We start from the raw sequence: 13,946 nt of genomic DNA, 5'->3' as shown, positions 1-13,946 counted from the left end.
GTGCGGAATGACGCTATAGGTCACGAATTAGATATCTCGTTTACTGTTATTTTATTCCTTAAACATCCTTTGATCATTCCGCATCATTATTGGAAAAAATTGAGGACGGTAACCCAACACAAAAGCTAGAGCGAATGATTGTGTTTTAGCGATTGTCGCAATCTAGAACGAATATTTTGGTTTTATTATCTGAAACCTACATGGAATGAAGCTAATAGTCATGCTATGTGAAATGCACGAGCTCTGAGAGGCAAGATGGTTGGTAAAGTTTTCAAATATAAAAAATGACAAACGAAAATAGTCACCTGTTCTGACCCGGCCAGCTGGCTTTCCTGGGACAATTTTTGTTCGTCCTGGGATAGGCCAGCTGAATTATTTTTCGGTGGAGTGTTGTTGGTGGAGGAAGTTGACATCTGACGTTGGAAAAAATGGAGGTTGAAGTGGAAAAGGAAGGTACTAGTGCTCAAACTAGTATGAGCCTACCTATGGCTCTTTTATTCGAATTTTGTAATGTATCCACCATATTATTGTGCTTGTTTCAAAAAATTCCGCAAATTTTAAACATTCAAAAGCAAAGAAGTGCAAAGGGAGTTAGCCTTACTGGCCTGTTATTGGGTTTGCTCAGTTACTCCATCACTATGAGTTACAACTTCGTAAACCGGTATTCAATAATGGTGTATATGGAATACCCAATATTGGCAGTTCAAGAGATTGCAACTATTTTCCTGGTGTTAAAGTACAACGGTATGTTAAATATTTATAGCATAGGTGGCTTTGGATTATATCTAGCTGTTATGGCAGGATTTGGTTCTGGCGTAATACCAGCCATTATTTTGACTATGCTAATACCGTTTACCACACCAGTGTCTGCTTCAAGTAAAATAATGCACCTGAAGGAAATTTTGAAGACTAAGGATTCATCAGCTGTTAGTCTTATTACTTGGGGACTATCTGTGTACACAAATTTTACTCGAATCTTCACCATTTACATGGATTCGGCGGACGTCTACTTGCTGGCAAATTTTACTGTTGGAACAGGACTGAGTTTAGCTATTTTTCTAGCTGCTGTATACTACCGTAAACCTAAGGAGAAGGATGAATAGAGATGTAAGAAATATAACCTACTGTAGAGGTGAGTGTCAAGTTCGTATGAAATCTAAAATCTATTTTTAGTTAAGTAAGATAAAATTTTACACTTAGGGTAATATAGATTCCGAATCACGTGTACTTACATTTGAAATTGAACCTCATTTCGGTGCAGGTTTCCTATCTGGATCCATGCATAAAGTGATTGCTTATTTACTTCTTCGCAAAATCAACTAGTAATGCCTTTAAAAATTGTTTCTGATAGGATGATATGGATTCCAAGCTTTAGATGCACTTCCGTAGATGGTGGCCCCAAGATATAAATTTTATATAGAAATAAATAGAATCAAGCGAAATGTCAGCATGAGAGTATAAAAAAAGAAGGCCTATGTTTAGCAGAAGGAGTCCAGCTCTTTTCTCTAAAAAATGTTACAATTTTGATAATTTCTGTTCACATTCGGTTAGTTTAGGGTAGGGTTGGTTAGTTTAAGTTAGGTTAGGCTAGTTCAGGTTACGTTAGGTTAGTTTAGTATGTTATATTCGTGTAGGGATCCCGCATAATTTGCCAAAAAATGATTGAATTTCGCTTATTTCTACTAATATTACGTTAGTTTAGGTTAGTTCAGGTTAGCTTACGTTAGTTTGTTAGATTAGGTTAGATTTGGTTACGTTATGTTACGTCTAAGTACTTGCATCACTCAATTCTCCTGTAAATTTTGTGTTTTTTACGTTCTTCTGGACCCCTTGTACTAAACATACACCATTGATGCAATATTAGGTAAACACACTAGAGCATAATATGGAAGTGTTTAGTTTATTTTATGACTTGTATGCTGCAGTTGAGAAAGGAAATACAGAAATATAAGCGGAGTGATTCAATTTCAAATCGTCCAGGGTAGTCCACACGACTGTCTCAGATTTACATTTTTAAAATAAGAAACTACATGCAAAATTATTAGACACATTTTTTATTTTTGCTGAAAAAAAATTTTTCCTTCGATATACAGCCTTCCAAAATGGCTACCCTCTCGGATTGCTCTAAAAATTGAAAAAACATGTCAAATTAAAAATTTTATTGTAGAGAAAAGAGTGTAGTTAGTAACATAATCGCAAAAGCAGGAAGACTATAAAGTTGTATGTTTCAGTGGAGGGCCAAAATTCGTCTATTGGTCCAATAGGAATCGCGCAATTTACTCGCAATGTTGCCAACTTTGGTGAAATTTTTGCTAACTTCAAACATTTTTTTTCTGTCCTCACGAGAAATATCAACCATCTGCTTCTAGCATCCAAATCTACTCCATACGGTCTCTTGAAAATGTAAAGGACTTCCGTTTCTGATTATTACATTCCACGTTATAGCATGATAAAAAGCTGAAAATTTCAGTAAGACGCCATGTTTGGAGGTCATTTTCTCAAAAACCCCACCTTTTAAAAATCTGAATTTTTTACATGTATTGGAGAAGTACCTAACTATTTAATATCCGTTAACCGTTCCTGCGGCTGCAGCCCCTAACATTCGCAATTGATTATTGAAATTTCGATTTTTGTACTTGGAATGTAAATATTTCCTATGAACATTTAAATCCTATACATAAGGCGAATTGAAAGGGAGTATGAAGATTTTGAGAGATGAATCCTGACATCAAATCCAGTAGAAAAGTTCCTATAAACAAGAGTCGAATTCCGCTTCGTTTTCGAGTTACAGGGTTTCCAACTCGGAACCCAAAATCGGCTCGTGACAATGGAAAATATATATTTCGCGTTAAATCAGAAACTATATGTTAAAGCTTTGATAAAGTTCAGAAAGTTGATTTGTATCAATATAATTTTTACGGACGTTGCGATTCGGTTGGCAGTGCTGCCAACTTGGTAGAACTTTTGTTTCTAAATGTCACTGTGGATTTTTTTTATTTTATTTTATTTTAATTTTTCTTTTTTTTAATATTTTGTATTCATTAATGATTGTAAACATCTCATGAAGCACAATTTTCCCTACATCACCACAATTTTCGAAATCTTATATGTATTTCATTAAAAGTTTTTATATCGTGCGTTATTGATAGTTTGTGTGATTCGGTGTCGTGAACATCTCCTTGTGTTCTCTGGAACCATGAAAATTTTCACTGGTAGCATGACACTGTAGTCCACTAGTTGTGTTTGTGTGAATAACAATGGGGAAGTCCTATTACAGTAAGGACCGTATTAAATATGTTGATTATTCTAAAAGCCATAAGAGGATTGTGCACAGATAGAATTCTAGACAAAAATTTATCTTGCGGTAAAATATATGGATTGCGTACAGCGTGTCTGCCCAAACGTACTATTAGGGGAGGATGATTATTTGTGTCCTGTACACAAGGCGATTTGAAAGGCAGTATGAAAAATTTTGAGAGGTAAATCCTTCACCGTAGTCTAGGTTTCACCGATAACTGCTGTTTTTAATGGCGACACATTCATGTTCAGCATGCTAACTGTCTGGTTAATGGTTTCCAAATCTACATTCAGAGGAACAAATTCTTTATCTTGCTGGTGCATAATTTAATATTCACACCTTCTTTCGTAGTTACCAATATCTCAGACATTCACGTCGTTCACGGTAAATATTCAAAGCACCCTTTACACAAATAATCATCCTCTCCTATTACTACGTTTTGGCAGACGCGCTGTACGCAATACATATATTTTACCGCAAGATAAAATTTTTGTCATGAATTCTTTCTGTACACAATTATCTTATGCCTTTTAAAATAATCAACACATTTAATACGGTCCTTACTGTAATAGGACCTCTCCATTGTTATTCACACTAACACTGTAACTAGTGCACTACAATATTATGTTACCAGTGAAAACAATTTTCATGGTTCTAGAGAACACTAGGAAGATGTTCACGACACTGAATCACATAATAAACTCTCGTGGTTGCAGCAGAACTTCTTGAACAAGTTCGAACTTGATGCGTGCAGTTACGAGAGGTTTTGCAATAATAAAAGATATTTTTCATTATTATTGTTATTATTATGACAACTTACACAGACGTAGTTTTTATTCGACATTTTGGTTTACTAATCATGGCAAACATTACACACATGAAATTCACACGTAATGTTGCAAACTATCAATAACGCACGAGATAAACCTTTTAATGACATACATGTAAGTTTTCGAAATCTATGGTGATGTGGGTAAAATTGTGCTTCATGTGATGTTTACAATCATTAATGAATACCAAATATCAAATATAAACCACGTAGTGTCATTTGGAAACAAATAAAAGTTCTACCAAGTTGGCAACACTGTCAGCCGAATTGCAACGTACGTAAAAAATTATCATATTGATGCAAGTCAACTTTCTGAACTTCATCATAACTTTAACACATAGTTTCTGATTTAACGCGAAATTTATATTTTATTTTCCATTGTCACGAGCCGATTTTGGGTCCCGAGTTGGAAACCTTGTAACTCGAAAACGAAGCGGAATTCGACTCATGTTTATAGGAACTTTTCTACTGGATTTGATGTCAGGATTCATCTCTCAAAATCTTCATACTCCCTTTCTATTCGCCTTGTGTATAGGATCTAAATGTTCATAGGAAATATTTACATTTCAAGTACAAAAATCGAAATTTCAATAATCAATTGCGAATGTTAGGGGCTGCAGCCGCAGGAACGGTTAACGGATATTAAATAGTTAGGTACTTCTCCAATACATGTAAAAAAATTCAGATTTTTAAAAGGTGGGTTTTTTGAGAAAATGGCGTCCAAACCTGGCGTCTTATTGAAATTTTCAGCTTTTCATGATGCTATAACGTGGGATGTAATAATCAGAAACGTGAGTCCTTTATATTTTCAAGAGGCCTTATGGAGTAGATTTCGATGCTAGAAGCAGATGGTTGATATTGCTCGTGAGGACAGAAAAAATATGTTTGAAGTTAGCAAAAATTTCACCAAAGTTGGCAACATTGCGAGTAAATTGCGCGATTCCTATTGGACCAATAGACGAATTTTGGCCCTCCACCGAAACATACAACTTTATAGTCTTCCTGCTTTTGCGATTGTTACTAAGTACACTCGTTTCTCTACAATAAAATTTTTAATTTGACATGTTTTTCAGTTTTTAGAGCAATCCGAGAGGAGGGCAGCCATTTTGGAAGGCTGTATATCGAAGGAAAATATTTTTTCAGCAAAAAGATAAAATATGGGTCTAATAATATTGCATGTAGATCCCATATAAAAAATAAATAAATAAATAAATAAATGAAATCTGAGACTATGATGGGGTCCAATTGTGGTTTGCCTGGACGATTTGAAATGGTATGTTTTCTTCGGATTTTCCCACTTTCTTCATTCAACCATTTCATTAATTTCTTATCACCATCTCCTTTAGCGTAACCGGAATAAACGTAAGACGTAAAACTTAGATTTTATTTCATTTTTGTACAAGTAATCAAAATATATAGGGATTTTTAATTTTCTCATATGTAATAAGGTAGAAATACGTATTTATTTATTTATTTATTTTTTACCACGTAGTATTCCGTAACAAAGAAATGATCAAGTGAAGTGCTATCTGATGGCAGTTTGCAAAGGTATCGTCGAAGTGTCGCAAAGCTGTGCCCCACACAAGGCAGTGTTTTTGCGCCATGTAAAGTGTTTTTTCCCTACGCACCCTACAGACATCATCTTGCTATCCCTCGTGTCCCCTTAGCGCAAGTTGATTTGTGTTTTTTTAAGTTAATTCGTGTTTTATGCGCTATAGTGTTTTATCGTCCTATAAAGTCCATGTGAACCCAATAATGCGATTCTTCTCTTAAACCTTTCGAAGGCACTAAGAGTGCATTTCCTGATAAAAGATCATATTTCATGAATACAAGAATCCTCCTTGTGTGTGGCAACCTAATTCAAGAAAGAAGTATTTTCGTATGCGCTTTGTAATTTTTGATATCCCAGGGCCAGGTATTTGATAGGGATAACCCCCTAATCCCCTCTAAGAATTTAACATAATTCTATAATAGGGAGTGCTTTATAGTGCTCTTGTAAACATGAGTTACACCACACAATGGAATTCTAATCTCTAATCACTGCATAGATGTCGCATGGTGGCTCAGCGTGAGCGCGGGTTAGTGTATCGGGCGGAGGCAAATAGAGGCGGGTAACGCCAAAGACTTTCTTCATTATAGTTTCTAATTTGACACTTGTACAGTATTACAGCTATTTTCTACGTTCGACGTACACAATGTGGGTAAACAAAAGAATATACGAAAAGCCAAACTTACCTTGTACTTTAGTATTTCCTGAGGAATATACAGGGTGCCCAAAAGTAGATATACACCCCTGCGTTGATCAAGTATAACATTCTAGCTTATAGGTTTCTTTGCTTCGGATTTTCCGAGCTTAAGATATCAGTAAAAATACATTAAGAACAAATAATAAGCTAAATTTATCTGATTGATAACAATAAGAAATAATAATAATAATAAAAAACAGTTGATCAGTACGGGACTGTATACCTACATTTGGGCCACCCTGTATTTCACTACTTTCGACATTTTCTTGCTTCTAGGTCCATTACCTTTGGGACACGCATTGTTACACGTCGTGAGTTAACACATTGTCTTCTGTTCACTTCACTTCGTAGTGATATCCTTCTGGGAAGATAGATGATTAAAGCTTTTCACTTTCATTTATCTGCTAACAGTGGCTGGTGCACGATATATGTTCACGCATTCCGTGTCTGGTAAATTGCATTGATGACACTGTGAGTGATGGATCTGTATTTAATTTCGTAAAATTTAAGTTCTTCATTTTTTCTCGCCACATGCGTCTGAGAGCTTTTTTTGTTCGATGGCCGGTTATTTCTTACTTGTAGAAAGCTTTTTTCTTCTTTTCAGGTACGAAATCACGTAAAGTTTCGAAACTGTTAAATTTATATGGCCATAAGTTTGATTATTCATGCAAAATATGCACGAACATGTGCCAGGAAGTCACTATATGGAGTGATAACTATTTCGTTCAGATAGTGTTCTCCATGAGACGAGACAAAACTAGAAGTAAGGTTTTTGTTTTTCTTTTGCCACAGTGAAATCATCAACAGATTAAGTAATAACTGTTGTAATGAATGGTCAACTACAAAATAGAAGTAAGCACGAATGTGGATATATGGACAAATATAGCTTTCTGTGGATATATTTTTATTGATTCCGTGCGATTTGTGATCATTTCAATTTGCGACAACTCCATTACTGTTTTATCGGCCAAGTTTGATTTAGAGCTTGATGAAATTCTTCAGCTCAAAATTATAATTCCACTTTGCAATCAGCCGGTAATCGGTTCTTTAGATGAATCAGGAGAGTTAGTGTGATTAACTTCGTAGGGGAAACAAGGATAATCGTCTCTTTGTTCAAAAGTGACACAATTGTAAATTCCTAAGATGTAGCGTAACGTTGGGCAGGAAACTGAGTCAAAATACTATGTAATGCACACACACATTATATATATATATATGGTCGGATCCACCACCCTGAGGGGGACTGCACCAATAACTACCAGTATATTTGAATATGTATGTAATCGAACTCAAGAATCTATCTAGGCCTACATTAGCAAATACGATTCACTCATACAATACTAGGTAGAATTGGGCAGTGTTATGCAACAACCAGTCAACGCACAAAATTAAAAAAAAAAAAAAAGAAAGAAAAAAAAAAAAAAATTAGTTAACCCTGCTGGAGGGTTCGAACATGTAAGGAACATCTTAAAAAGTCCTGGTAACGCATTTGCGATCGATCTGTCATCTATGAAGAGAAAAGTCAACCCACATACGGTAATATCTTACGGGGTCGAGAAACCTATAACTGCGATTTCCTCAAAACTGGCTCGTTGTGAGTTGAAGGGTTGTCTCATAACACCACTCAATTGTAATATGTATATCATCCAGCAGAACTATGCAAATTTTAGTAAAACTGACTATATGAATTGTATGAAGTTGTATAACAAATTGCCGACAGAGTATAAGGACATTATCGATACACATTTATTCCGAAATACTTTTACAATTATTGATAGAAAAAGTTATTACTCTGTTGAAACTTGCCTTACTGATAGCATATAGAGAATGTATCCATATCTGACAACTGTAAAGGGTAATTGCGGAATATCCTTATAATGTAAGCTAATGAACAGGCAAATAAATATGACGAGCTCTTTCGTGGCTAAGCAGTTAGCGTACGCGCGTTTGGCGTGGTTCGATTCCCAGTGGGAGCTTGTGTGGTTCGGATTCCACGTTAATTAGTGGGTTCACGTCTTATATAGCGTCGCTGCGAAACGGGACGTTAAACTCAAAATCAGCTCAAATATATAGTGGTAACACTTGTAGAAGTGCCTTACAAAATAATGGTTCATTTATATTTTTATTTCCAAGAATGTATCAGAAAAAGGTTTGCTTAAACAGCCAGTGGCGTCTTATGGCATCGCTCCTGTATAGCGTGGGGTCTGGGGTAAATCCCCCACTTGTTTCACTTACGGTACAGCCCGTTCTATTCAAATTGCGATCTTTCGGGACCTCCAAAACACTATCCAGATGCAACTAGCTCAAATCTTGCCACCATCTCTTCAAAAGATGATCCGTCAAGGACTGTAAGTAATTTTGTTAGCGACCTAGAAACCTAATAGGTTCGTTGTTGGTGTATTAGGTCTTTTTGCAGTGCCCTTAGGTAATGTATCAAGAATATCGGCGTTCTTGGGAAATACGCTTAGATTTTGCCACTGCACGAATGTCAGAATATAGGTCTAGCTAGTGTACGGCATGGGTTGGTTTGGTTTACATTTGAAAAATAAATGAATGAACACTAGTTAAAATTAACAAATGCTTTGTCAAAAAATATTAATTTTGGGTTTGAATTAAATCATTAAATAATTCATGGTGTCTATTGAAACTTTCCAAGAAACACCAGGGAATAGCGACACAAATTTCATGAAGTACTAATTTAAACTGAACTAAGGCAGTAGCAATGACTATAGGACAGAAACGTGAAAAAGAACGGGATAAAGATGGAGTGTTCGCTGGAAATTCAACTGTTTGGCATAGCTTCCGGGTACTTAAAAGTAAATAAGAATCACTGTGCTAATTGAATATTTTTCCCAGGAAAGATAAATTCAGGCTGGATATCATAGACGTACCCAGCCTTCACACATTGTATGGCATCACAAATCAATCCTTCGCGTGATGTACACGTGTCACTGCTACAGGTTTTATAAATGTGTGGTCGTACTGAGTTTGACGGGCAAGCATGCAATTACTACTTTAATCTATATACAGTGACGTACATAACCACGTGAAGGAATGGTTTGTATGGCGTGATGTTTTCTCAATGTTGTTACCTTATGCCCAGCATAACGTAACATGGCCCGATGCTTTTGAGCACCTTGTATGTTGGTAGGAAAATTTTAAAATTTATTTAGAATGTTAAGAGAAACTTTTATTTTATAGTAGAAAACCGTAGATCGAGAATTTTGCGTAATTTTAGTACAACAGAGCGTTTCGATAGATGTTATATGAAGATTACATGATTATTAATTGTATTTTATATATTTTACGCATTTATTCATGAATATATTATTATTTTAGACAAATAAGTGTATATTTCAGCTTTTTCAATGGTTTTCAGTTTATTTCTATTCATATTTCGGCATAGGGAATCTTCACAAGAAAGCTAAAAAATTTATTTCGTAAAATCTTCTTCAAAATTCCAAATTAATAAAGTCAGCCATAATTTCTTCTTGGTGCATCTCTTTGTTTCGAAGTAAAATTATCTGATTGGATAATCCACAATCACAGCTGCGGCTGAGATTTCGGTTTTCTTTGATCTTCACACAGAAGCCTATCATCCGATCATTACGTCATGATTATCTTCCAATTAGGGATCATCTTCTTGTAACTCTTTGTCTTACGGCGTCAGCCATTTCAAGAGTCAGACGTGCAGCGTTTAGCGTCTGCAGAAAAGTGGAATAATTTGTGATCACGTTAAATTGTGTTAAATTCTTCGTTCTGGCGAATATTGGAAATTGTCATAGGAGATAAACGTACGGTGTTTGGTGTTTTCAACAGTTTATTAATCCAGAAAATAGTCCAATTGTGAAGTGATTTGGTATAACATAATGGATATTAGCATGTAGATGCCTAGTGGTATGGAATGAGCTCCTTAGCAAATTTTGCGTTCTCAATCAGCCAGAGAGCCTAAGAGAAGCCAGAGGAGACGGTGAAGGAGAGAGAACGTTGAGTAGTGGTGCAGACATCGAGGAAGAAGTCAAGCCACGCTCGATGGTTTTGTCTGGATAGGTGCTGTAGGAGTTAGTATCCTAAAACTGTTTTGAGACCACGATTTCCGAGGTTCCCAGGAATCTCGGGTGGAAAAGTCGTCAGGAACCTTTTTTTTTTGTTATTAATATATCCGTTCAGTCTGTGTAAGAAGAGGATTCAAGTAAGTAAGGAATAGTGAAAGTGAAACTCAATCCAGGTATTTGGCGTCAAAATTTTCCTTGTTCTGACAAACATGTGTGAATATTTTCTGGTGTACGTGTAATATTCGTAATATGAAGCTTTAAGTTCGTAAAGTTTCCCTCAACGCCGCACACATGTAGATTCAGGCAATGTGACATCGTGTTTTCATTCGATGGGGGGGGGGGGGGGAAAGAAAGCTGGAATCTCAGCACAGAGCGATTGTTGTAATCTCAAGAAAAATGTGTGTACTACACACACATTTTCCCCAGTGATAAAAGATGTTTTAGATTCCCCAAAGTCTAGAAAGTATTCATTCCGGTAATTCTGCTCAAAATTCAACTTTTAGTTATTTTGGCATGTTTTCTTTGGTTTTGAAATAGAATAATTACGAATGTTGAAGATGTAAACAAGTGTCAGATTCACGGCTACTGTCAAGTGCAAGGGTACATGCGTTTTGCGTACCGATAACTGAAAACTTTCATTAATAGGCTAAACCTACGTAATATTTTAAAAAATTCTGATACCCATCAAGTTAGAAATTGCAGTTTTCTTAATAATTACTAGTAAATGCCTTTTTTTTTTTTTTTTTTTTTTAATAATCTCAATATACATTCAGAGCGACACTGATGCAAAATTGACCACTGCGTCTTCGGTAGGAAAGTGGTAGCGGATACGAAACAAAATATAAATGCAAAATAAGTGTGGTGCTTTATGAAATATATGTGTGATTTTTTTTTTTTTTTAATAAATATATGCTTGTTTAGGTTAAGTTAATATAGTTAGATTAGGACTTTAGGTTTAAGTGTGATGTCAATATGTACATGAATGTTTTGCCTGTGCTAGATTGTCATGTGGGTCCGAGCTGAAGAGAGGTCGCGAAGAGCGTAAATCCTCTACGCCGACCACAATCTCGACGCACAGAGGAGTGTAAGCACCAAAGAAAATGTAAACAGAAGCAAAAATAAGCTAACCACAACATGTAGGCAGTGAAGTTATTATTTTCAGTAGTGTTTTGTATTTTTCTATTGTGTCCTTTTGTTTTGTTTTTGCGTGTCGATACAACGTCAATGTTCTAGAAGACAAGAATATTAAATGAATATTAAGGAATATGAATATTTTGAGAATATGAGCAAAAGTAAAGAATGTTTCGGCTCTGAAAAGTATAGAAATCGATTTTATTAATTTTATTTAGATGGGTATGTCAGTTCAATGTAAAATATTTTCCTGTTATCGAATATCTTGTCCAATAATACCTTCATGAATATTTTAAAGAATAAAACTTACTAGCCGTGAACGTATCTTTCTTTTCGAATACTAAATCTAATTAGCTTATAATTTTAAGAAGTCATAGAAATATGTAGTCGATGTTTTGGGATGCATGCGAAGCATGATCAGAATAGAGAGCAGTATGTACAGAATAAGTTTACTGGGGAAATGAAATAGCTGTGAAATTCAGGGAAAAGACTTTCCTTAGTGTGACCGAGTTGAAAACAACCGAATCTGTAGAAATTTCTCATTTTATCAGTTTCGATCAAAATCTCAGTTTGGATTTTTTTTTTTTATTTACAAAATTCTGTTTCAAGATTTTTTTTTTTTAAATTCAGATAGGGCTTTCACAGACAACATCAAGATCTTCTTTGTGCTCAGTGCCAGCTCCACTCGGAGGTCGGTGTCCTGTGTCTGTAGTCGTGGTTCACAGCCTATTTCCGGATGGGATGTGGATGATGAGCTGCAGGCCTGGATATCGGACTGTGAGTCGAGATGGAAGAGAGTTTGGAAGCTTTATATTTCGGGCCAAATTTGAGTTCTATTTTCCGTAGATGATTGGCTTGGTGAGTGTATCAGTGACTGCTGATGGCGAGCCCATACGGGCCCAGTAGGTTCGGTGTCACTAGTCGGTGATACATTCAACATAGCATGTCATCTCAAGGAAAGGGAACATCATACAAAACACAGAAAACACAAATTGAGTCAATTCATTTTATTATTATTATTTATATATATATATATATATATATTTTTTTTAAATATAGTAAAAATGGCGACCCCTTATCCAGGATTTCTGTTGTTTCAATCCTACGCGAGCGCTAAGGAAAACAAACGATCACAGCAGAGTATTTGTAATGGGGATCATTACGACAATCGCTACATTGAATGAAACATGGTCACTTCTGAATCTGTATGTGCGTGATGTTGTGGGAAACAACCTTCATGAAAGTGGAAATGTCTGTGGGTAGCAGATCAAGTAACGAATCTCGTCATCCGAGTGAATACATATGCTGTTCTGATGAAATTGCAGGGTTTAGTGTTTATTGTGACGGTTGTTTTAGATGGGTACATGCCCAGTGTTATGGTTTGTCAGAGGAACAAGTGCAGGAGTTAGACAAAAGCAGTGAGCCGTGGTTATGTAAGCCTTGCCTGGCGAAGCAGGTGACAGTGTTGCCACTGCCGAAATCTCCGGAAACTGAGAGTGATGAAGGCGAACGTGTAACGCGGGGTAGCCCGAATGATTCTGATAAGGAGGAAGGAAGTCGAGGAAACGTAGCTTCCGGTCCAAATGTGCAATTAACGGACTTTGCGGCCATGATGGAACGCTTCAGTCAAACTTTAACTGTAACCCTAAATGAAAAATTCGAAAAGGTTGACGGGAAATTCCAGGACATTAATAGTAATTTTCAGGCAATGAATGAAAAATTCGATAATGTAAAATTTGAATTGTTACAAACAATTAATGAAAAAGTAGCCCATGTGAACGAAGACGTAGAGGCTGTTAGGTCGGAAGTTCGCGATTTATATACCTCTGTTGGGAACTATCAGAGTAAAATAGACGCGCGGGTGGATGCCGTTGAGGAAGGTCTCCGGTTATCGGTTGAAGCGCAGAATCGACGATGTGATGACTTGACTAAGGAGTTCTCACATCTCGAGCTAAGTACCCGAAGGTCGTGTCAGGCACTTGAAGCCAGGATTCAGACGTTAGAGGGAAAACAAAACCAAAGAAAAGATAAACGGTGTAGTCGTAAACGAGCGCGAGACTTTGTTGTCGGTGATGAAATCGAGTCTGACGGGACCGAGTCGGACATCCAAGTGGATGTACCGGTCTCTTCAGTTGGGGAGACTCGTACTATTCCCACGGTGACTGTCTCTGTCTGTCAGCCGACCAACATTCACGGCACAAATGTCCTTCCCTTTGAATTATCTTCCCGTACGTTGAACTCAAACAAGTCACATACGTCCTGTGTTGAGACAATAGGTTGTCAGGCGTTGTCCAGGAGGGCGAATCCATTGTTAGTTTCACCTCAGGTGTCAGGATTTTCCAATCCTAGTTGTCGGTTGAACCATGTGGTGTCCTCTAGTAGTGTAG

At 36.5% G+C, this 13,946-nt stretch overlaps 1 protein-coding gene across 1 annotated transcript in view; it reads left to right on the top strand.

Moving 5' to 3' along the window:
• Positions 1-283: 283 nt before the first annotated feature.
• The window catches only part of LOC145690051 (solute carrier family 66 member 3-like), a 30,356-nt gene continuing 16,693 nt past the window's right edge, over positions 284-13,946 (top strand). The window contains exon 1 of the mRNA XM_081764556.1: positions 284-1,132. Coding sequence (XP_081620682.1) covers positions 429-1,103 — 675 coding nt within the window. The 5' untranslated portion in view covers positions 284-428 and the 3' untranslated portion in view covers positions 1,104-1,132. The remainder of the gene's footprint in view (positions 1,133-13,946) is intronic.

Source organism: Thermobia domestica, chromosome 7 (assembly GCF_964235325.1).
Source record: "Thermobia domestica chromosome 7, izTheDome1.hap1.1, whole genome shotgun sequence".
NCBI classification, from domain to species: Eukaryota; Metazoa; Arthropoda; class Insecta; order Zygentoma; family Lepismatidae; genus Thermobia; species Thermobia domestica.
This window is presented reverse-complemented; position numbering and strand designations above follow the sequence as displayed.